Below are 26,042 nucleotides of genomic sequence, written 5' to 3' on the forward strand. Positions count from 1 at the left end.
GTTTTTCATTTGATCGAGTATGTTATATGATAACATTGCTTTTAATCGCTACATTCCTACTGATGTTTTTGTAATGATCTATGCTGACTTCAGTTAGGAGAACCACAAAGTCAGTCTTTCTGAGAATCCCGTAGCGAAACACATGTACATCAGCTAGTATTATGTATATAACTATATACAGTTAGATATAGTTAGATCCATTTTAAACATCAAATGGGAGGACCGTATCACCAACCTTGCAGTTTTTGAGAAAGCACATGCTATAAGCATTGAGGCCACCGTCTCAGATGGACAGGGCACGTCCGTCGCATGAGTGAAACCAGCCTTCCCCGTCAACTCCTGTATGGTGAACTCTGCGCTGACACAACATTTCAAGGAGCCCCTTTGAGGCGTTTCAAGGATCAGCTAAAGCATAATACAAAAAGAGCTAGAATTAACACTCAATCCTGGCATACGCTTGCTGAGAATCATTCACTTTGGCGCTACATTGTTTCCACATCAGTTACGATGTTTGGAGAGGAACGACGACATGAAGAGGATAAACAACAAGCACGGAAGCTGCGTTCTCCCCTGGCCATTCCATGTGATCTATGTGGACGTATGTTTCATGCCAAGACTGGGCGACTAACCCATATGAAACATATTCAAAAGCAGTGTGTGAAAATATAAACTCTTGAGGAATATGTTTACTCGGATACGCACACAACTGATTTTCTGCACCAGCTGCCACTGGATATAGGCCTAGCGTAGCTATACTTGTGGATGTAAAAGTAAGGTGAAATAATGATGTAATTTACAGATTACCAGTGTGTGTGTGTGTGGGGGGGGGTGATTACCCATGATTGGGATGGCTCGTTTATTACAGAGAGGGAAGGGCGATAGTTCGAGGCAGAGGGTAGAGAGTAAGGGTTGAATCTCCTCCTTAAAATCATGTATTCATATGATGCAATCATTTGATTTATGTTATGAACAATTGAGAGATTCAGGGAGATTGCAATAAGAAGTGAATGTGGTTAAAGAAATGATTTACTTTTCTTTTAGGGTTTCTATGCCTAAACGATCCTGTTGCTCCTGGTAATGCCGGTCTCAAGGATCAAGTGGCAGCACTACGTTGGGTGCAGAAGAACATCGCCAAGTTCGGTGGAGATCCAAACAATGTTACCATCTTCGGTGAGAGTGCTGGAGGAGCTTCAGTTCACATGCATATGCTTTCTCCTATGTCTAAGGGTAAGTACTGATGTCTGATTTCATGCCCTGTTTCTTAGCCTGATGAGAAGCAGAGGTGAAAATAGGGAGAGAGAGAGATATAGAAGTCGTAAGCAGATGTGTGATTGTGTACAGTTAAATCTTGCTAATATGAGGTTAAAAAGGTGGGGGGAGGGGATCTCAGATGTTGTATGACAATTGTACTTCATCTTAAAACATCATCATCACCACCATCATCATCATTATCATATCATCATCATTGTGCCGATCTGGTGGTCATGACCGTTAAGGCGTCAAGACTATAGCTCTGACACCGTAGTTAGCCGGTTCGTTTCCCGGTGCGGGGAAAAATGTTCACCATAAGAATGTCGGCCGGCAGTGTAGGACAGGTGGTCGTATGTATCAATAGACTGCGTGCCAAAAGCCTGGATTCAATTCCAAACCTCTCCGCTGTGTTCGTATTGAGTGAGGGTATGTGACACTGTTAATGGTGATGCGTCCGTTGTATGGAGACGTTAAGCCTTGAACAGACCCTTTTGTGTTATTCGACAGGAGTAGGCTATGTGCCAACACCGGGTTTAATCCTCTCTCTACATCAACAATAATAATAATGCTATTGGCTTTTCGTCCCGCTAACTACTTTTTCGTGCCAGTAAATCTACCGACACGAGGCTGATGTAATTGAGCACTTTCAAATACCACCGGACTGAGCCAGGATCGAATCTGCCAAGTTGGGGTCAGAAGGCCAGTGCCTCAACCATCTGAGCCATTCAGCCCGGCATCCCTCTACATCACCATCATCATCATCATCATCATCATCATCCACCCAGTAAGTAGAAAAACCTGCACAGGGCGAGCCGAACTTGCCCTCGGACAAACCGGACAAAAAGCCTCACGCTAAATAAATAAATAAATAAATAAATAAATAAATAAATAAATAAATAAATAAATAAATAAATAAATAAATAAATAAATAAAATAAATAAATAAATAAATAAATAAATAGTCCGGCTCCTAGGTTGAATGGTCAGCATAATGGCCTTCCATTCAAAGGGCCCTGCATTCGTTTCCTAGCCGCGTCGTGAATGCTAATATTAAATAGTTAATTCCCTCGCTCGAAGACTGTGTGTTTGTGCTTCCGCAACGTCTCTGCAACTCATACACCGCACGCAGTACTATTCTCCACCACAGTAACATGCGACCCTTGTCGCGTCGGCTTGACAGCACCAATCGAAGAATAAAACTTTCGTCCGTGGAAGGGTGTGAACTCGCTCGTCCGAACAGAGCCGAGTTGAACCGATGCACGGTGCACAGAACCTCTGCGCCTCGTTTTTCACGCGTGAGATTTTAGGCGTTTGAGAGGCCCTGATCTAGAAGCATGAAAAAATTGTTAAGCTGGAGCCTGTTAAATGTTTTCCACCACCACAACGGAAGTAATAGCCTGTATGGCTTTTAGTGTTGGGAATGTCCGAGGACAAGTTCGGCTCACCAGATGCAGGTTTTTCATTTAACGCACGTAGGCGACCTGCGCGTCGTGATGAGGATGGAATTATGATGAAGACGACACATACATCGCCTGGACTAGCGAAATTGACCCCGCCGGGAATCGAACCCGGGACCCCTGCGACCAAAGGCCAGCACGCTAACCATTTAGCCATGGAGCCGGACATGATAGCCTGCAGTGGGATGCGATGAGTTTTTATGCCCATAGAGATCAAGCTCTTGGTTCAAATTGGATCAGTTGCTTTTGAACTGAATTATAGACTTCAGTATTGATATTGCATCTTATCTTCATATTTGTTATTTTATTCTAGGCCTATTTTGTCGGGCGATAGCTCAGAGTGGAGCAGCGTTCAATCCTTGGGGATTTGAGCGACATCCAAGAGAAGCAGCGTTCCGAGTCGGAGCAGCTCTGGGGTTCAGTGGCGACCAGCCGGAGGAGTTGGTCGAATTCCTGCGAGGTGTAGATCATATGACACTTGTACAAGCTGCCTTGAACCATGGCTTATCTCAAGAGGTAAGAATTCTACTAATAGACAACTTACTTAGGAAAATAGTGCAATACATTTGAGGAAGCATTCTTTATAAATGCAGACACTGTTTGAATACGTAAGTGACACTCTGTGTTTGCTAGCTCCTATTGTACATGCAGGCTTATTAATATTCCTTAATATTAATATTAATATCAACCAGCGTGAAACGCACAGCAAGGCCAATAGTAGCAGCTAGTAGCAGTTAGCAGACTAGCAGTTAAGAAAGCAGTAGCAGATAATCTAATCAGTACCGGCAACGCTGCGCTGCGAGAAATCGATAAACTAACGTGATCAACCAGCGTGAATATTAGTTAATATTCCTTAATGGATCCAATATCTTTGCATCTTTCTCTTGGCTTAGGCTAGAGATAAACGTAGCTTCCACCGAAGTCTCTATCTAATTTATGGCTGCGCCTGTATAGAAGTTGCTTAGGTGGTGGTGGTGGTGGTGGTGGTGGTGGTGATAGTGGTAGTGGTGGTGATGGTTAGTGCCCTGCAATGAACGTTTTTCACTTGCTCGTATTCGTTCGAAAGTCCCGGACTCGAGCGGTTTCCCCCGAGCGGAGAGCGCTTGAAACCAAGTTGATGAGCGAACTATGTTCGTGAGAAGGGCGATCGCAGGAAACAACAGGCAGTCAGTTGAATTTTTATTAGAAAGCGACAAAATATTGCCATAATATTTACGTTTGTCCTGATTTATCTTTTTATTATTTATAATTTATACTCGGTGCCATCTTCGTATTATAGACACAGAATCAATGAAAATTAAATAGGTAATTTTTATCTTGTAAACAACATTAAATATTGTATCTCCAATGGGGGAGCATTTTTTAAACGGAGAAATCATTTCTCCTTTAGCAGGTTAGCAAACTTGATTTGCTAACACGGCGGGGCCACACAGTTTGGTCTGTCACTGCTAAGCAGAGTCCTGGAGGGGCGTGCCATTCCAGCTGATGAGTCCAAATGGCACGTCTGGACGAAACTCTGCATAATGCACACGGCCTAACCACCCAAAAGCTGGTTCTATTGCTGTGATTATAACATTAAATATGATCATCATTTTAAACAATACATTCGGATAAAATAAAATGTATATGAATTAGAAACTTGAACAACGAAATAAAATAGTGAATTGTGTTCCTTCTGTGTATTTGATCCTTTTCTTATCTTTTGCTTGCCGTTTCAATTGTTTAAATGCATATACTATGTTTTTATTATTGTACGCCTATACTAGACCGAACGTAAATTAAATTATGTCTTGGGGTAAAAAGTAACAATGATGTAGATTAATCCACTTTAAAAAATAATTTGACCGAACAAGATGGCCGCGCGGTTAGGGTCTCGCAGCTGTGAGCTTGTATTCGAGAGATAGTGGGTTCGAACTCCACTGTTGGCAGTCCTGAAGATGACTTTCCATGGTTTCCATGACACCAGGCATATGCTGGGGCTGTACCTTAATTAAGGCCACGGCCATTTCCTTCCCACTCTTAGCCCTTTTGTCTCCCACCGTTGCCCCAAGACCGTTCTGTGTCGGTGCGACGTAAAACAAATTGCAAAAAAATAAAATATATAATTTGCTTACACTAGGTAAGGTTCAAGGGCCTTCAAGATATCTGATCCTCGATCGCACGTGAAACAGATGTCGCGTAAGTTCAGGTTCTATTCCCAGTTCGATAAGCTTGTCCTTGATTTCCTCTCTGATATTTTCTCCTGTTTCTTCTCTTTTCTGGGAAAACGTATGTTGTTAAGACAAGGCGTTTCATTGTCTATTTAGAATCCGACCTATTAAGCATCTTCGCACTTATTTCAGCGGTCTTTGTTTGTGTTATGTGAGATAGTTTTAGAAGGCGTAGAATAGCCTATCATCCGCACCAGTATTTATTAGTTCTTGGGACATCTCACGAAAGCCATCACCCGATACGACACTAAAATGACGTAAATCAGAAGTGTACATCTTTACACATTTCCGCGTAAGCATTTTTTTTTTTTGGCCTTTTGCTTCACGGCGCACCGGCACAGATAGGTCTTATGGCGACGATGGGACAGGAAAGGGCTAGGAGTGGGAAGGAAGCGGCCGTGGCATTAATTAAGGTACAGCCCCAGCATTTGCCTGGTGTGAAAATGGGAAACCACGGAAAACCATCTTCAGGGCTGCCGACAGTGGGATTCGAACCCAGTATCTCCCGATTACTGGATACTGGCCGCACTTAAGCGAATGCAGCTATGGAGCTCGGTGTAAGAAAGTTTTAACAGCTTGTGACACAATACTCTGTGTTCTTTCGAAACGTACTTTACATACGTTCCTTAATGGTCATGTTATTAAATTTACGTCCCTCTAACGTGTGACCTCAGATGCAGTGTTGTAGCCTTATATGTTCAAAACGAAGAACACTGTTTACAGGATATATAGCCTACCTGCTTACCATCATGATTAATTGCAATAGAGAACTTTTCCCACGCATCACTTTTGAAGCCTACTGGCTTCCTTAAACTGTAATCGTGACTTACAAGTTTATTCTTCACCACCTCTTTAGTTTCCCGTTCTATTTTGACTAAGCAACTACAACCTGTGTCAATAAAGTTCGGTGAATAGTCCTGTACTATCAACATAGATGAACAATGCACGACATTGACCTTACTCTCCTCCGAAATAGTCCCCTCCCATAACTATGCACTACTGAGATCGGCGATACATGTCCTGGAAACTTTACAAGAAGGTTTCCTTTGGGATGGTGTTCAAAAGCCTCGTCACGTTTCGTTGGATGTCAGGAATATCGTCAAATCTCTTTCCTTTCAAAGCGAGTTTGAATCGTGGTAATAGGAAGAAGTCTGGAGGATTGGGATCTGGCGATTATGGGGGATGTTCAAGTTGCACCACCCCCTTTTTTGCCATGAACTGTTTGACGATATCCTCAGTGACGATACAGTTCAAGAAATTTGGTGTCGCATCCGCCGTTTCGACAAAATCCTGTGAAGCCTCTAAACGTGCCTGCTTCTGATCGTCAGTCAAGTGATGTGGCACAAGACGAGAACACGTTTTCCTCTTCCCTAACTTCTGGGTAACGATTTGTCGCACGGATTCACGGTTAATCTGCAGTTCATCCGCTATCATGCGTACAGTTAATCGCCGACCGTTCGTGATTAATGTCCTCACCTTCTCAATGTTTTCGTCACTGAGGGCGGTCGCCGGTCTTCCGCTACGGGGATTGTCAGAAACACTTTCCCGGCCTCCTCGAAAACGGGTGAACCACTCGTTCACACACTTCAAGGACAGTGCTTGATTTTCATAAACACGAGCCAGCATTGCATGCATTTCTTTCGGTGTCTTGCTAAGTTTAAAACAAAACTGTACATTGATATTTTGGTCGTTCATGTTCCCGTTCGCAGTTCAGAACCAACGCACTATACACGCACTGTGTCAAACAGGTCTTACACGGCACACACACGATGCTCAATTGAACAACGTCGGGAGCAGGTGGTCAAAACCTGCTGCTACGCAGGTGCAGCGTTGTGTGGCGCCAGTGTTGCCGGATCGACCGTTCTGACTTCATTCACCAAACTCTATTGTCACAGGTTGTATTACCACGACTGCTGCTTGCTCGTCACGAGCATCACTCGCTCCTAGCTCGCTGACGGGCGAAAAAGCCTCGCAGTTCATCTAGCGGTGTACTAGCCAACAAATTGATCTCTCGCTCACGCTCGAGCGAAATGCGACAATGCAGGGTATTAGTGGTGGTGGTGGTGAAGATTGGTTTAAGAGGCAGTACAACTGGGCAACCATTCTCTGTAAACACTAATCAGAGGGAAAATGTGGAAGAGGTCCGACACTTCGAAAAATGAAGGTGTCCCTCAAAGAAAGGTAAGGGCAACGAAGGGCCTGGAATGAAAGACAACCTACGCCTCGAGTGCTATAATACCGTCGGGGTCGGAAAAGAACAAGAGTTGATCAAGGGAGGTTGCATAGGATAGATGGAATTGAGGAGCCTGGCACAAGTAATTGGAAGCAATGCCGCGACTCAGCTAAGGGGTCCGTGGTTGCAAACCCACGCTCCAAAGTTAGGAGCCCTTGGGGCCCCATTAAATCGTCTTTTACTTCAGGTAGAGGATACCGTGGATCCCCATAAACATGGGGTGAATTTGCTAATGTATGGGTGGTGCTGAGTAATTGCATTCGGATCACGACTAGTGTGTTTGGATGTTCCTCAAAGGGACGGTCGTACTACAACAGCAATTTATGGCCCAGTGAGGAAAGCAACTAGAAACTATCTCACTCCTCACCATACCTTGTAAACCTCATTATATCACCGCTATCGGTTTTTGCAGTTTCCCCATAACCACATAAACTATGATGGTGCTATTTGAGGATCAACCAGCCTACAGGCTGAAGACTTAACATAGATATTTCATATATTATTATCTTTACATTTATACGAAATCTAGATTGTCCGAAACATTTTTTGTAATTATTTTTGCAACACTAAAGACAATTGTTTCATTATTTTCTTGTAGAAAATGCTGTACTTTACCATCCATTGTATATTATAAACACACATCGCTTCTCGGTACCTATACCAAAATCAAGATGTGCTCTTTATAAGTTCTGCAGTTGATTTTGAAGTACTACAAACGATACGCTTTTTTTTTTTTTTTTTTTTTTTTTTTTTGGCTGAGGGGCTTACACAGCTTTAATAGTCGCCTCTGCGAAGTCCAAACACAAATCCTGGTTCCAATTTTGGAACAAGGGAAGTACTTCATGAATCGGCCACTCTGATTCCAGCGCCTACAGCACATTACTCTCTCTCTCTCTTTTTTTTTTTTTTTTAAGTGATATAGTGGACTACCGATCGACGTCTGACGAGCATCCCAGCACCGCAATCATACGGCATCCTAGAGTGCTTGAAAAAGTGTACGGACAGGTGGACTAGGCGATAACTCGTGGGGTTTCACCCCTGGTCTGTCCGACTCGTTGGCTGAATGGTCAGCGTACTGGCCTTCGGTTTAGAGGGCCCCGGGTTCGATTCCCGGCCGGGTCGGGGATTTTAAATTTTAAATTCCAATGGCCCGGGGGCTGGATATTTGTGCCGTCTCCAACATCTCTGCAACTCACACACCGCAAATAACACTATCCTCCATCACAATAACACGCAGTTACCTACACATGGCAGATGCCGCCCACCCTCATCGGAGGGTCTGCCTTACAAGGGCTGCACTCGGCTAGAAATAGCCACACGAAATTATTATTACCACTGGACTTACATACAGTGACTGTTTGGCAATCCCCAGGCTTCTGGGACTCGTCTAAATACCTAACTGGGTTCATACCTAGACAGACACGTGTGAAGGGGTAATCTCCTCGAACGGTTTGGCGTATGTGAATACAAACTCATTCTCTCCACGTCCATCTTGACCTTCGTGCCTCTCAGTTTCCGTTTCGATTCCCAACAGCGTTTCGGTATTTTAATAATGGACAGTTTATACCTTTAACTCTGTTCAGCTCGATGGATAAATGGTTAGCGTGTTGGCCTTTCGTCACAGGTGCCCGGGTTCGATTTACGGCAGGGTCTGGATTAGTAACCACAATTGATTAATTCCCCTGGCACGGGGACTGGGTGTATGTGCCGTCTGCATCATCATTCATCCTCATCACGACGCTCAGGTCGCCTACGGGAGTCAAATCAAAAGACCTGCACCAGATCTCTCCGGAGGCCATACGCCTTTAAAATATTAAAACCCTTAACTCTGGGACTAAGTGTTTCTGCTGTGCCTAATATTGCCGAAACACACACACAACATTACCCTTTTTAGAATATCCATTAATTTGAACATTTTCTCACTTACTTAATTTTAATTTGCCTGTTTGGTTTGGTTTGGTTTGGTTTGGTTTGGTTTGGTTTGGTTTGGTTTGGTTTGGTTTGGTTTGGTTTGGTTTGGTTTGGTTTGGTTTGGTTTGGTTTGGTTTGGTTTGGTTTGGTTTGGTTTGGTTTGGTTTGGTTTGGTTTGGTTTGGTTTGGTTTGGTTTGGTTTGGTTTGGTTTGGTTTGGTTTGGTTTGGTTTGGTTTGGTTTGGTTTGGTTTGGTTTGGTTTGGTTTGGTTTGGTTTGGTTTGGTTTGGTTTGGTTTGGTTTGGTTTGGTTTGGTTTGGTTTGGTTTGGTTTGGTTTGGTTTGGTTTGGTTTGGTTTGGTTTGGTTTGGTTTGGTTTGGTTTGGTTTGGTTTGGTTTGGTTTGGTTTGGTTTGGTTTGGTTTGGTTTGGTTTGGTTTGGTTTGGTTTGGTTTGGTTTGGTTTGGTTTGGTTTGGTTTGGTTTGGTTTGGTTTGGTTTGGTTTGGTTTGGTTTGGTTTGGTTTGGTTTGGTTTGGTTTGGTTTGGTTTGGTTTGGTTTGGTTTGGTTTGGTTTGGTTTGGTTTGGTTTGGTTTGGTTTGGTTTGGTTTGGTTTGGTTTGGTTTGGTTTGGTTTGGTTTGGTTTGGTTTGGTTTGGTTTGGTTTGGTTTGGTTTGGTTTGGTTTGGTTTGGTTTGGTTTGGTTTGGTTTGGTTTGGTTTGGTTTGGTTTGGTTTGGTTTGGTTTGGTTTGGTTTGGTTTGGTTTGGTTTGGTTTGGTTTGGTTTGGTTTGGTTTGGTTTGGTTTGGTTTGGTCTTCATCCCGAAGGATGATTGGGTCTTCAACAGCTTCATTATCAATATTCATAGATGGCATAAGAGTCACTAAAGAGATGTACGAAGTCCACCGAAAAACACACACCAGCCTATCCTATGAATGATATTTTCATACTTCCTATCACAGATACTGGTTGCGTAAGGAATGACATAACTGGGAATGCTCATAACTCAAGTCAATTTCATGAGACAGGCACAGGTCAATGAAAGTAACAAACTTGTTCTAGCCTATTACAACACGACATTGTGCAATTCATTGTTTTTCTTTCTTTATGACCTCTTTAGGACCACGGATAGCCTTGTCATGGTTTGGGTTTTCTTATTAACCTCCCAGAATGTCTTCATCCCGTCTTTCCTTCTCATCCGTTCTTCAGCTGAGATTTTCAGTATCCTCTTGTCTTGTCTCCCCCATTGGTGTTTCTCTACCCTGTTGCTGTACCTTTCTCTGTCATTGAGCTCCGGCATATTGGTTCCAATTATTTGTTCATTTCTCCGTCCCTTCCACTCTGATCGCCATCTCAGTCCAGTACTTTCGACAACCCACTTGGATCCCGTCTTTCCTCTCGTCCTACCTGTTGTCTCTCATACTCTTCTGCTCATTCTCTCCTCGTCCATCCTGATCACATGTCCAAAAATACTGCTCTTTTGAATCTTATTTCTTCTGAGACCGTCCTCATATTTCGGTACAGTTCGTCCCGTGGTCTTCGTTCTCACCTTTCAACTCCTCTTTTTGGTCCCAGTATCTTCCCAAGGAATTTTCTCTCTTCTTTCTCCATTTGTTCTGCCTAATTGCCTACATACACTGCATCGAACCAGAAACGTACATGCTTCTTTTGTTAATTAGGAATAAATTTTCAAATCTGCCTGTGCATTTTTGCCTCACCTTCGCGGGGCACAGGTTGAGAAACGTTGATCTAATACAAATGACTAACAATGAAGTTATTCACAATGGATTTTGTATTTTGTTTTCAGAACAAAGAACGTATTCTGGTATTTGCCTTCGTCCCAACCCTAGAGATGGAAGCGGAAGGAGTGGAAAGGTTTCTTCCCGGAAGTCCTCTAGAGCTTTTGGAAAGTGGAATCTACCAAGATGTACCCTACATGACGGGCGTTACTAACGTGGAAGGCCTCGTCGCATGGCAATGTGAGTGTACTAACTGTGAAACAGAGAGGTAAATATGTATTACTGGACTTCTCTAAACGTTAATGTTGATGTGCCTTGCCTTGTATTCTTTGACTCAAGCCGCACCAGACAGTTGCTTGTCAAGTCCGCATGGAGTAACGTGCGGTGTTGCGATATTTTGTCGTGTTTCGTACTGTCCTACTTCGCTTGAGCAGCAAACTTGAAACAAATAAACACCACATTGCAGAAAGAAAACTGATAACTCTGCTTCCACCTTTCCCATCCCACTCGCTTTTAGGCAGATCTTTGTGGTGCCGGTGGTTAACCTATAGAGAAGTCCAGTAATATCTCTGGCTGTGCATATAGTCAACCACAAGAATTTCTCCATTGCCATTGCCATTGTACGCTGTGGGCTAAGTACTGCGCGCGTACACATAGCCTCATTGCTGTGACTTCCTTCCTTATTTTGGCCATTTTATGACACACTCCTTGTCTGTCCGGCTCCATGGCTAAATGCTTAGCGTACTGGCCTTTGGTCCAAGGGGACCTGAGTTCAAACCCCGGCCGGGCTGGGGATTTTAACCTTCATTGGTTAATCAATCAATCAATACTGAACTGCATTAGGGCAGTGGTCCAGGAGGTAGATTCCTTATCTGTTGTTTTCTTAGCCTTTTCTTATATGACTGGAAATAAACTGGAAATTTATTGAACATCTCCCTTGGTAAGTTATTCCAGTCAGTAACTCCCCTTCCTATAAATAAATATTTGCCCCAATTTTTCCTCTTGAATTCCAACCATATCTTCATATTGTGATCTTTCCTACTTTTAAAGACGCCGCTCAAACTTATTCGTCTACTAATGTCATTCCATGCCATCTCTCCGCTGACAGCTCGGAACATAACACTTAGTCGAATAGCTCATCTCCTTTCTCCCAAGTCTTCGTAGCCCAAACTTTGCAACATTATTATAACGCTACTCTTTTGTCGGAAATCACCCAGAACAAATCGAGCTGCTTTTCTTTCGATTTTTTCCAGTTCTTGAATCAAGTAATCCTGGAGAGGGTACCATACACTGGAACCATACTCTAGTTGGGGTCTAACCAGAGACTTATATGCCCTCTCCTTTACATCCTTACTACAACCCCTAAACACCCTCAGAACCATGTGCAGAGATCTGTGACCTTTATTTAAACCTTTATGTGATTACCCTAATGAAAATCTTTCCCTATATTAACACCTAGACACTTACAATGATCCCCAAAAGGAACTTTCACCCCATCAACGCAGTAATTAAAACTGAAAGGACTTTTCCCATTTGTGAAACTCACAACCTGACGTTTAACCCGTTTATCAACATACCATTGCCTGCTGTCCATCTCACAGCATTATCGAGGCCATGTTGCAGCTGCTCACAATATTGTAACTTATTTATTACTCTATACAGAATAACATCATCCGCAAAAAGCCTTACCTCTGATTCCACTTCTTTACTCATATCATTTATATATATAAGAAAAAGGTCCAATAATACTGCCTTGAGGAATTCCCCTCTTAATTATTACAGGGTGAGATAAAGCTTCGCCTACTTTAATTCTGTGAGACCAATTTTCTAGAATCCGATAGTTCGGGGGGATGGGTGGGTGTGGCATCTTCAGTGATGGGAAGAGTGCAAGAAAATAGTAATTGGGCTTCATTACAGTTACTTGAGAAATATTTTACTCAATTACGATTACAAATTACTTTTCAAAACGTAGTCAGTAACATTACAGTTACAACTCATTTACAGACTTGTTCCAATTAGGCCTGGAATAATACAAAATTTTGCAAGGAAAAGGGATATATTACTTCATTGTGCGTGTTTTGAGCATAGAGGCATTAAGTGTCTATGATCCCAAGGTGAGACTAAATAGATAACTTAGAATTTTCGAAATTATATTTTTCCCAAAATTTTTATTTTAGTTAATGACTTTTACGCCTCTGCGGTGTAGTAGTTAGTGTGATTAACTGTCACCCCCCGGAGGCCCGGGTTCGACTCCCGGCTCTGGCATGAAATTTTAAAGTGGTACTGGGGCTGGAACGGGGTCCACTCAGCCTCGGGAGGCCAACTGATTAGAGGGGGTGGGGGTTCGATTCTCACCTCAGCCATCCTCGAAGTAGTTTTCCGTGGTTTCCCACTTCTCCTCCAGGCAAATGGCGGGATGGTATCTAACTTAAGGCCACGGCCGCTTCTTTTCCTCTTCCTTGTCTACCCCTTCCAATCTTCCCAACTCCCCGCAAATCCCTCGTTCAGCATAGCAGGTGAGGCCGCCTGGGCGAGGTACTGGTCCTCCTCCCATTTGTATCCCCGACCCAAAGTCTCGCACTCCAGGACACTGTCCTTGAGGCAGTAGAGGTGGGATCCCTCAATGAGTCCGAGGGAAAAACCAAACCTGGAGGGTAAACAGATTAAGAGAGAAGAAGACTTTTAGCGTTTGAAAGAATTTTCTATTTACTTTGCAAATAAATTAATTGGTTCTTAAGATTCTCATTGCTAATTCTGGACGTCTTGAGGGGCAAAGTATAATCTATCTTTGTATTTACTGAAAATACGCCGTTCCGGGGCACTTGAAGAAATACCTGTATTCATTTTTAAGAACATCGTTGGAATGTCTTTGAAAGTACCGGGGAGGTAAGAGAGTACTTCATCCAGAACTGGTGAAGCTACTGGTTCTGCTGTAGAAGAACTGAAAAAGTCATCTTCATAATTATATTTACACATTTCTGCTCCCATGGGACGTATATCATTTACTAGAATGTAACGACTGCAATTTTATTTGAAGAAGTAAATTGCAAGGAAAAATTCCTTTTTGTAAAATGTAATGATTACAAGAAAATAATCGTTATAAGTAATTCGATTACTCTTAATCGTCACCTATCAGGCTTCAATTCGATTGACCTGTACCAGGCCTCTCTGGAGGCCACACGCCATTGTATTTCACAGTACGATGTATGGGAATCTGAAGTGTAGATTTTATGTGTCGGTTATTTCTCTCATGGATGATAATCATTAATCGGAATATTTTTCTAAAAAGCGTTATTCATTATTTGTTTTGTTTTTGCAGTATAGGCCTACTTGTAGAACTCGCTAAGACGAATCAAACGACATCTTAACCGCAGAGTTGAACTAATTTTTAGCCACATGGCACGGCCATTGTAGTACCTTAAGATGGCGGCACGAGTGCACAGTCAATGACGTCATGGTTGGTAGAGTGGTTCTTCCTCTTATACAGTGAGTTATGGACCTTGTTGTCACACGTGTTGTCTAGAAATTATTTAGATTGTGAACTTTCATGGTTTTGTACCACTCAGCAGTCCACTATTAAGTCAAAAACACTCATCCTCCTGTCAATGGATGCCCACAGACATTGGACCAATGTACGCACCTTCATGCATAAACTTTGCCATTTTGAAACCGTCGCGGAGCCAAGGTTCTGTTTCACTGACTCTGCAGCTGTGTGCCTTCTAACCATAGCACAGCTATTTAGCGATTTTAAAAGTTGCTCCGAGTTCCATTCCTGTGTATCTGACCTAAAACATTTTGACTTACCCTCATATATTAAGTAAACAATATACTGCTACCCCTAAAGTCTATCATCCTATTCCAGGCCGGCTTCCGCAGACCAAACCAAGTAGGCCTACTTTCCTTTATTTTATAATTTCGTATTTGCCCAGTGATGTGTTTTCTCTTAAAATTAAATTTTGTTGTAAAAATAATGTTCTCTTCAATGGGCAAATGCAGAGATTGATAATAGAATTAAGCCTTTACTTGTTTCTGTGTCCAAGTAACAGTGCAATTTTGTTTCAGTTGCTGACTTCAACAAACCCGAAACAATGACAAGAATTGAAAATGATTTTGCAAAAATCATCCTACCAGACGTACGTCTACCTGTGAATTATAGCAAGAAGGATCAGGCAGTCTCCAAATTGAGACATTACTTTTTGAAAGACAAACCTTTCAGCGAAGAAACTCTACCTGGATTTATTGATGTGAGTATCAGATGTCTTAGTAAAGATATCACAAACCCAAGATATTTAAATTATTACGTCTGTTTCGTGTAACAGTATTTTCAATATGTTAAATGTAGAATCCGGAAAATTGCTGGAGTTGACACAGTCACTACCTTTCCAATTTTAGCCCATCCCATCGTCGCGTCGCCGAAATCCTTCCATGTATTAGTGAGACGTTAAACCACTAGCACAAATAAACAAAAGAAAGAGGTAAAGAAAGAATAAAAACGTATGAATAATAGGAAGTATTTTCTATTTAAAGAATGCACATAATGCGTAACATAAATGATAGGAAGTCCAATTTCAAATCTTCTGTATCAGATATGGGCTAGTTTCGCCGTCCAGATATGATAATGGAGATATTCACGAATTTAGATATTTGTTTCTAGGTTCATCTAGGGCGAGTACCATTGACATAGAAATATGGTTCAGTCGTCATGGTAAAGAACTTACTGGCGATGGTGGTGATTATTATAATAAGCTACAAAACCGCATGGTCGTAATCCCCTGTTTATAAGGAAGAAAATAGGAAGAACGTGATCTCTCGTTGACTTAAAGTGACTGACGATGTTCGACAAACAGTAGACAGACAACAATTCACAGTTCTGGTACTACTAGATTACAGCAAAGCTTTTAACAGCGTAAACATTGGCATAGGCTACTACTTGAAAATTATGGTTCTACATTTTTCTCAGAGTACGATTGCTTGGATGTATTCCTATCTTCACGGGCGTCCAAGTTGTATGAAATGTACATAACAATGAACTTGCTTCCTCGTGGCACCACATGAACAGAGGAGTTCCACAAGGTTCTGCGCTCAAACCTCTTATTTTATCACTCTTTGTGAATGACATATAATCGAATCTAAGACATTTGCAAATACCATATGTACGCCGTCGACCTTCAACTCTACACAGAATCCACAGCACGGGACCTTCACGAGAATATCGACTTACTAAACATTGACTTATAGGCTGTTAGTGACTGGTCTGCTGCGCACGGCCTGAAATTGAACCTACAAAGTCACAAGTAATCCTCCTTGGCCATCAGAATCAAATTAAAACTATAAATGAACACCGCTGCCCTGTGTAATCCTAAAAACATGGTTCAAATTCTTTTTGTATCACAAGTGAAGAACATCAGCTTGATCACTGGCGAGCGCATGACTTGGTATGCACATTCATACATATCTGCCACGATGTTTTCTAAGCTGAACATTCTTTATATAAACACAAATCTGTTCAATATAACTTAAAAAGAAATTAACTGAAGCTTTTGTAATTCCACACTTTGGCTATTATGATGTTGTTTTCAATGACGTAAGGCTAGATTTGTTCCTAAGGCTGCAGCGCGCTCAAAATTCATGTGTGGGATATATATGTAATTTAAAAATGAATAACCATGTGTAATCATCTTTCCTAGAACTAGAGTGTTCACGACTTCATGTTCGTCTTAACCACCATACGTTGTTTCTTCTCCACCAAATTCTTCCTACATCTCCCCCATCTCACCTTTCTTCACGTTTCCTTATTTCTCGAAGGTTCCTCACAGAGATACAACGACTCAAACATTAAACCTGCTCGTCATTCCTCGTTATCGAACTGCCACATATAACAACTCAATTTCTGTGTCTGCCGCACGAGAATGCAACCGTTTTCCGGGCGACATCTGAGATTTACTAACTAGAGTAATTTAAAAGAGTTATAAGGTACAGTAGGATACGAGCTAATTGTGCATTTCTGGTCTTTCATTGATCATGCTGCAACATCGTCATCATCATCATCATCATCATCATCATCCTCATCATCATTGTTATTATTAACTGTACAATCAAGAAACTATGCATATCTCACTGGGTGGAATTCTATTTCAATATTTTGATTGTGTTAGAGTAACTGTGCTTTATTTAGTATTAATTACAATAGTATTAATTATGATTGTAAGAAATTTTCAAACGTATTAAATGTACAATAAATGGTTTAGGGTAAGAGAAGGCCTAATAACCTTAACTACGCCAATAGGACATCTGCCTCTTTTCACCGGTAGAAATCTCAGAGCCCGGGTTTTCAAGTGTTAATAGATTAGAATGCACACTTTGAAAAGTTACGGAGGTAAGAATAAGTAAACTCGTGTCCTTATCCCGAGGTGGTGCAGCTCTTTTAAGGAACACCCCCATTGGAGGTGAGCTGCATTGTACTATTTTAACCACATACCAGCCCTCCTGCCTTTCTTAAATTTCTGGCAGTACCGGGAATCGAACTCGGGCCCGAAGGACAAAAGCTAATAGTGCTAACCGTCACAATACGGAGGCGGACAGTTATACATGTGATTTGCATAAATATTTGGGCTAATAATAGGTCATAACTCTAATATTTATGCAAATATCACTGCAGAACCGTAGGAAATACTGTACTTGCTACTCGTATAAGTATGTTTGCATTCTAACTCAAAACCCAGCCAATTCATAGAAACAGAGGTAAGAGAACTGTGGCGACTTTCATCTTAATAATTCTTTGGAGATTTGGTTGCTACGTCCATCTTTTTTATTATAATTTTTTATAAAATGTAATATTTTAATAGTTTTAACGTTTTAATCTCATTGTACCACGGTGTTCGAAGGGTAGGTAATAAAGTGATCGCTCGGAACATGTCTCTTTAATGCCACCTAGTTCCACTGTCTGCCGCTACGGCACTTCAGACTGTAGGCTTATGATGATAAGCAACGCTGACATATACCTTCAATAGAGTTCTATTGCCACTCAAGTTTGGTTATATTTTTCGCTGTTTTACACATAAAACGGCAATATCTGCTGATATTTTAACTATAAAATGGCCAACTTTTTTTACAATAATCAACACACAGTCTTTGAAAATTTCCACCGCACGAAACAAAGGCAACATACATAAGTTATGTTTCACAGTTCTCATGAAAGTGAATAAATTGACGATTTTCACACAATTTATTTTTAAACATTCAAAATGATGTTATAATTTTAACAGTTTTAGCATATATTTCCATCTATCCAGTAAAGTGAAATCTAAGAGAAAACGTTATTTGACTAAGTGAAATTTCTAAATAATCAGCACCTTCTCTTTTGCCGTGGGATTGTCCAGATATTCGACTAATATATATGTGATTCTAGTTGATTATATGTGATGGGTGTTCGAAAATCGTTTTCATAGGTGAAACCGATTTTCCTTATGACGTTACATTTATCATGTTAAATCACCGCCGTTGGTATAATATGTAGGCTATGTGGTATTTCCATGTTAGCAGTGGCGAAGCGTGAACTAAGTAATGGTGTAGACAGAGAAAATTTTTAAACTTAAAACTATTTTAATCATATTAAGTTATATATGGAATTTTGTTTTCGACGCATACAGATCTGTGTCCAATATTACATTAATGACTTCGAAACTAAGACAAACCCTATAACAACCTATAACTCCTACGTGCACTCTATTTATTAAATATACCTAGGTAGACTAAATATGCAGCGGGGAGTTGTCAAATAACAACATACATTTTTGAATTAAAAAATAGCAATATAATTTTCTTTTATAGATTTAATACGAGAAATAAGAAATAAATAGATTTTCGTACAAGTCACCTAAAAAACAATGAGTTCAATCCGCCTTTCCTTCATTTTCAGTAAATATATCTAATACTCTCATCTTGAAGTCAGACATCTTGCTAAGATGCCACACTAGTTCCTTCTCTATAGCTAGAGTTAGACAGTCTCTGGACGGTCATCGAATTCCTTAAATAGGTTTGAATTCGTTTAAAGGCACTCATAGCGCGTACACTAGAAAGTGACATTAACGGAATAGACAGCATCAAGTTAAGCAATTTTGTTGTTTCCGTATACACACTCTGGAGTTCATTATTAAGAATGTAAGCCAATAGTTGTTGAGGTTATAATAGCGTAACTAATATTGGCCGGCAAGAAAATGCATGTACCTGAAGGGTTTGATGCTATCATTTATTAGATGTATGTATATGTATGTTCAGTCCGTCAGCGATGCCGCTGGTGGGATCCTGAAGAGCTCTGCCATCAGCTGTCATAGATGGCCTAAGCATCACTGAAGAGGCGTACTAGGGAAATGAGGAGTGAGGTAGTTTCCCTTTGCTTTCCTCACTTATTAGATGTAAGTTTGCTATATTTCGTATTTGAATATTATTCTTTTATTTTTAGTCATGTCTTATAATAAAGTGGATTCAAATTAATTACATTTAAAGTGTACCCAGATGGTAGCCAATAACAGCACCTTTATAACTGAGATTCAAATAGTGGCCAATGAGAGCAAGAAGAGACGCTCGTCTGTCTACTGGGCGGAGATATCTCGCTATAGGAAAGTCATAGTTCCACAATCAGCGCCTACAGATAGCGTTAGTGTTGCTCTATCTGAAAGCCTTGAAAGTTGAATGGAACATACACAGAATGGACAGCGTCTACTTTCGCTTACGTGCTTCGTGAAACCGACGTGAGCGCGAGCATTGTCGAAGTGAGACGAAAATAAGTAAAGCGGGGAATACACTAATGTCATGTATGCGGAACTAATTAATGTCCTAAAAATAATTGAATTAACTAGACAACATTTCGTTCACAAAATATTAAGGGTACACGCTGTCTACTCTGTCTCCCCAGACGCTTCACCCCTGCGTGTTAGGCTACTTCGCCCGCCATGTTTATTTGATATTTTATATATTATATAGATTACGGTCTGAGTATTGGAGTGGGTCTTGATGATATGCACTCTTCGTTTAATAATAACAATTAAAATAAACCAAACCCCATGGCACTAAAGCCCTTGAAGGGCCTTGGCTTACCAAGCGACCGCTGCTCAGCCCGAAGGCCTGCAGATGACGGTCGTGTGGTCAGCACGACGAGTCCTCTCGGCCGTTATTCTTGGCTTCCTAGACCATAATAATAATAATAATAATAATAATAATAATAAAAACGTAAATAGTCGTTTACTTCTCATTTAGGGAAAGATAATAAATACACGCCAGTAAGACCGACATGCGTTGCATGTAAGCTTTGGGAAACACGTTTGCGAAATGACTGAGATTGACTAACTGACTGACTGACTGACTGATTGACTGACTGACTTCTTGATAATTGGGGGGTTAGGAAAGGTTATTCCAGTGAGGCATAACTTGTAGTATTCGAGCAAGATGTAGCAATACTTCAGATTCAGGGGGTCAAATGGACTGCATTGCTATTGACATATCCAAAGCTTTGACAGGGTAGATCATGGGAGACTTCTTAAGAAAATAAGAGCTCGTAATTGACTAGACAAAGAGTTCGCCTCTGTGGGTAGTGGTTAGTGTGATTAGCTGCCACTCCCGTAGGCCCGGGTTCGACTCCCGGCACTGCCACGAAATTTGGAAAGTGGTACGAGGGCTGCACCGGGATCCACTCAGCCTCGGGAGGTCAACTGAATAGAGGTGGGTTCGATTCTCACCTCAGCTATCCTCGAAGTGGTTTTTCGTGGTTTCCCACTTCTCCTCCGGGCAATGCCGGGATGGTACTTAACTGAAGGCCACGGCCGTTTCCTTCCCTCTTCCTTGTCTATCCCTTCCAATCTTTCCATCTCCCAGCAAGGCCCCTGTTCAGCATAGCAGGTGGGGAAGCCTGGGCGAGGTACTGGTCATCCTCCCCAGTTGTATCCCCCGACCCAGTGTGTGTAGCTCCAGGACACTGCCCTTGAGGCGGTAGAGGTGGGATCCCTCGCTCCGTCCTAGGGAAAAACCGACCCTGGAGGGTAAACAGATAAAGAAGAAGAAGAAGAAGAAGACTAGACAAAGGATTGATTGAATGGGTGGCTAAATTGCTAGAAAATAGGTCTCAGAGAATATGATTAGTGAAATAATTTGAAATTAAATTGAATAATTGAATTGCATGATTTGAATTTGAATATAAAGAATTTAAGAAAAGACTAGTACAACTAACAGTGAAACTGCCACCTGGGAGCCAGTCTTAAATGCAGATCAGTGATGTTTGAGCCTGTATTGACGATATAATTAGAGTACTGGGATCACAGAGAAGGTTTTTCTTTGCGGATGGTGTAGTACCGTACATAATCTATATCTTGTCTATGCATTGCTCAGAATTTAAAAGAATGATATTTATAAATCGGTCATGTCCACCGTAACAAGGAAAAATACTTTTTCAAATTTTCCGCCATTTCTGCCTGTCTGTCTACCTGTATGCATGTATGTACGCGCATGACAAGAAAATGGCTTAAGAGAATTGAATGAAAATCCCTATGTAAAATAGGGAAATGATGCACTACAATCTAGGCTATAAATAATTGTATTTGCGCTGAGTGAAATGGTGGTTTAGGGGAAGGCCTATAATGTAATTCTCAAATATCTATGTTATTGGTGGTCTTATCTATGAATACTACATAACTAAAGTTATTTAGAATTAAATTTCCGATATTTTATATCTTGTACATTTTTACTGTACCGGCTATGATAACAGAGATATTTATGAATTTCGATTATTATTGCTAAGTCTATTATCAAAGTCGAGCCACGAGAAAATGGATGTACATAATTTTATGAAAATCGGCATGTAAAGTCGGGGAATAAAGCACTAAGTTGTATTCTAGAGTTAACGAATTTCACCTTGCATTGAGAGAATACAAATTATGTATGTACTCACCTTATGATGTTTCAGATGTGTTCTGATCTGTGGTTTGCTGAGCAGGTCCACATCACTGTGAAGAAGATGGCACAGCTAGCAAAAGCTCCTTTGTACTACTATCAGTTCTCATTCGATGGCAGTTTCAATGGCTTCAAGATTCTGACGAAAATAAAATCTTCAGGTAGGAGGATTTTATACATATGAAAATTCTTGACCGTATCCAGTCACAGCGACTACTGCTCTGTATTACCGTTCCTGTTCATTTGATGTGCTCGGGCGTGACTGATGAACCCAGTCTTTGTTTCGAAGAGGTGCCCACAAACCACATATTGAAGAACGTCCTACCGAGCTCGATAGCTGCAGTCGCTTAAGTGCGTCCGGTATCCAGTATTCGGAATATAGTGGGTTCGAACCCCACGGTCAACAACCCTAAAGATGGTTTTCCATGGTTTCTCATTTTAATACCAGGCAACCGATGGGACTGTACCTTATTAAGGCCACTGCCGATTCCTTCCCACTCCTAGTCCTTTCCTGTCCTATCGTCACCATAAAACCTATCTGTGTCGGTGCGACGTAAAAAAAAAAAGGACGCTCTCTGCGTTGTAGGTGTATTCAAACTGTTGCTTGAGTCTAGATTTTATGGCATTATACTTTTCATCCAACTTCCTTGGACGTTCTATTTCAAAGGGTTCAGCTTGAAGGTACACCTTACATTACCTCTCCCGGGAGATAGTAGGTTCGAATCCCACTATCGGCAGCCCTGAAGATGGTTTTCCGTGGTTTCCCATTTTCACACCAGGCAAATGCTGGGGCTGTACCTTAATTAAGGCCACGGCCGCTTCCTTCCAACTCCTAGCCCTTTCCCATCCCATCGTCGCCATAAGACCTATCTGTGTCGGTGCGACGTAAAGCCCCTAGCAAAAAAACATTACCTCTCACAGCGCTACCTTGCTTGCTTGCTTGGTAAATAAAATGGCGTATAGCTTTAAAGACCACCACACACAGAAAGCTAAGATAAGCTATGGTATGCTAAGTAATGCCAGGCTATATTGTGCCATGACACAAATAAAAGAAAAACGTAGCTAAACTATGTTCGGCAGCCGTTTAAAGATGGCGGATTAATGGAAAAGAAGACGTTTTTATTAGTCGCTGTCGTGGAAGATGAAGAATTAGAAAGAAAAAGAAAGAGGAGAAGATTCTGTATATGTGGAATTGGAAGGAGAATAATTCGTGGTGATATTAAGAACAAAATGAACATGAAGTACCCAAATTGTAGAATATAGGGTAAAAATGTATGTAAAATTAATAAATGATGTGTACAATCAATTTGCATACTTTCGTTTATTTCTTGCCAACAGTTGTCTTTCGTGGTTATATCCCTATAATAATAATAATAATAATAATAATAATAATAATAATAATAATAATAATAATAATAATAATAATAATAATAATAATAATAATAACTGTATGAACACCAGGAGGACATCGTCACGTCTATAAGGAAAAGGCGCCTGACCTTTTATGGACACTTGGCCCGTCTGGATTCCGAAAGACTCACCAACAGGATATTCACAGTAACAGGAATAGGCAAGGCTTCTAAGAACAAATGGATCACGTCAGTTAAGTCAGATATGGAACAACTAGATATCCCACCGGGACAAACTCATGACCGACTACTGTTCCGTCAAGCCATCCGACACGGAGTTTTCCCAACGTCCCTTACAAGTAAGAAGACTACAGGAACTAAGTGGACCGAGGAGAGAAAGCTGGCTCATAGTCAGCACATGAAGGACTATTGGAAGAAGAAGAAAGCAACAACTTTACCCAAGAGTAGATACGAGCCCCGTGGTCCTCAGTAGGCCTAAACGACAAAGAATAATAATAATAATAATAATAATAATAATAATAATCCACTACAAGAAATATCATCTTCAGAAGTTCGACACGAAAAGGATAAAGGAAATTGACATAAAAGAAGAATGGGAAAAGGAAAAGGCGGACACCTGGCAACAGTTCCATGACAAGATCATTACAAGAGCTAAAGAGACGATTCCATTGAAGAAGAATACGAAACACACTTGGTGGGACTCTGCATGTGAAGAAGCACTAGAAAAGCGGAAGAGAGCCTTTCAGAAATACAACTGTAAGAAGTCACTCGAGACTCAACAACATTATCTTCAGACAAGGAAGGAAGTGTCAAAAGTAATCAGGCAAACGAAGAGGAGATACATGAAGGACCAACTGAAATCTATAGAAAAAGATTTCCGAGATCACAATATGCGAGACTTCTACAGGACTTTCGCAGGAAGAATCCGTGGATACACCTCACAGAATTTATGCTTCCGAAAACAAGACGGAAAACTCGCACTGTCTAACAAGGATAATTGTAAGGAGTTGGTTCAATATTTCTCTGAATTACTCAATTGCCAGGATCCAACATTACGATGGCCCAAAGAAACTCCTGTACACATAAATCCTGAATCTCCACCACCTACCAAAGAAGAAATCCAGAGACACATCTTCAGACTCAAAAATAACAGGGCGTCTGGAGAAGACGGCATAGTTGCAGAACTCTTAATGAATATAGGCCCCAATACACTTGAGGAGCTCACACTAATAATCATGGACATTTGAAAAAAAGGAAAGCTACCTGAAGAATGCAAATGTGCACTTATCCATCCGGTACACAAGAAAGGTGACAAAATCGATGTAAATAACTACAGAGGGATTTCTCTCGTTGAAGTCACCTACAAGATTCTCTCCACGTGTCTTCTTCAAAGAGTACAAGAACAGCTTGAACCCAAAGTTGGAAAATATCAAGCCGGTTTCCGACCTGGACGGTCCTGTGTTGAACAAATTTTTGACTTGAAGACGATATTGAGATATAGAGCAACCCGGAGCTCTCCGATTATTTGTAGTTTCGTCGACTTCAAGAAAGCGTACGACTCGATCGATCGAAAGTCTCTTTCTAACATCTTAGAAGAACAAGGGCTTGACCCAAGACATTAAGACTCATTAAGGAAACACTCACAGACACGAAGTCAAAAGTGAAATTCATGGGTGAAGTATCGGAGCCCTTTGCCATTAAGACCGGCGTGCGACAGGGTGACGGATTGTCACCACTGCTTTTCAATCTTGTTCCAGACAAAGTCATTCGAGAATGGGAGAAGGAATTGAAAGTTCAGAAGCACTGGAAACCCATTCAACTTGGCCGAAAGAAGATAACATTAATGTCAGTTGTTAAGCTTTCGCAGACGATCTAGCGATACTAACAGACACTGATATTTCAGCGATCAAACAGATGGAAGTCCTCAAGGAATGCGCTGAGAAAACTGGACTACAAATCCCATTCGAGAAGACCAAGTTTATTTGCACTAAATTCGACATTCAGGAATTACAAACAAAATATGGACAGATCAAACGAGTTCCATACTTCAAATATCTCGGTGAGATCCTAGAACCAACGGAGTTGGAAAAGGAAGCACAGAAAGTTCGATTACAAAAACTCAAAAGAGCATATTGGAGAACCCGTGACATATACAACAAGAAATGCATGTCCATATATACAAAAATCAAACATTTAATACGCTGATTAAACCTGAAGTGCTGTATGCAAGTGAAATCTTGGTACTTGATAATAAAGGTGATCTGGAAACATCTTGAAGGAGGAAAGGAAGATCTTGAGGAAAATTCTGGGCTCAGAGAGAAAAGAAGAATGGTATAGACTCAAATCACGCAAAGCTACGGAAAAACTGTCCAACCTTGCCGCAGACGTCAGGAAACGAAGACTGAAATTCTATGGACACGTTCACAGTCTATCGTCTCCAAGGCTAACCCACAAGATTTTGACACATACTGACAAATTGAAGAACGTACCATGGATACAAGATATTAAAAATGATCTGGAAAAGGCCCAGATAGAACAATCAGAAATGCTGGACAGAAACATTTACCGTCGCAAGATAAATAGTTGGGTAGTAAAGGCAGAGAATGAAGTCCCTAAAAGATCGAGGACTAAGTGATCAGAAGAAAGGAAACAAGCACACAGTGAAAGAATGAAAGCAATATGGTCTGTTAGAAAGGCGAATCATAAATGTAATGCGTGATTCAACAGGGTCCATACGTAAATAATAATAATAATAATAATAATAATAATAATAATAATAATTTGATAGATAAGTATATTTTTCAATTCTTCAATCAGTCTGTCTTTCTTTCGTCTGTCCTCCATGATAATTAACAAGCACAGAAACAATTAAGTAATATAGTAGCTACTGTATTAAAGTAATTCACGAAATGACTGTTTGCTAGGTGTCGGGCAA

At 41.0% G+C, this 26,042-nt stretch overlaps 1 protein-coding gene across 1 annotated transcript in view; it reads left to right on the plus strand.

Annotated features, from left to right (window-relative positions):
• Positions 1-26,042, plus strand: part of LOC136877304 (esterase FE4) — a 60,071-nt gene that overhangs the window by 19,092 nt on the left and 14,937 nt on the right. Inside the window, exons 4-8 of the mRNA XM_067151236.2 lie at positions 1,042-1,227; positions 3,021-3,223; positions 10,865-11,036; positions 14,859-15,040; positions 21,751-21,898. Of these exons, the coding sequence (XP_067007337.2) occupies positions 1,042-1,227; positions 3,021-3,223; positions 10,865-11,036; positions 14,859-15,040; positions 21,751-21,898 (891 nt within the window). The remainder of the gene's footprint in view (positions 1-1,041; positions 1,228-3,020; positions 3,224-10,864; positions 11,037-14,858; positions 15,041-21,750; positions 21,899-26,042) is intronic.

This window comes from Anabrus simplex, chromosome 7, assembly GCF_040414725.1.
Source record: "Anabrus simplex isolate iqAnaSimp1 chromosome 7, ASM4041472v1, whole genome shotgun sequence".
Taxonomy (NCBI): domain Eukaryota; kingdom Metazoa; phylum Arthropoda; class Insecta; order Orthoptera; family Tettigoniidae; genus Anabrus; species Anabrus simplex.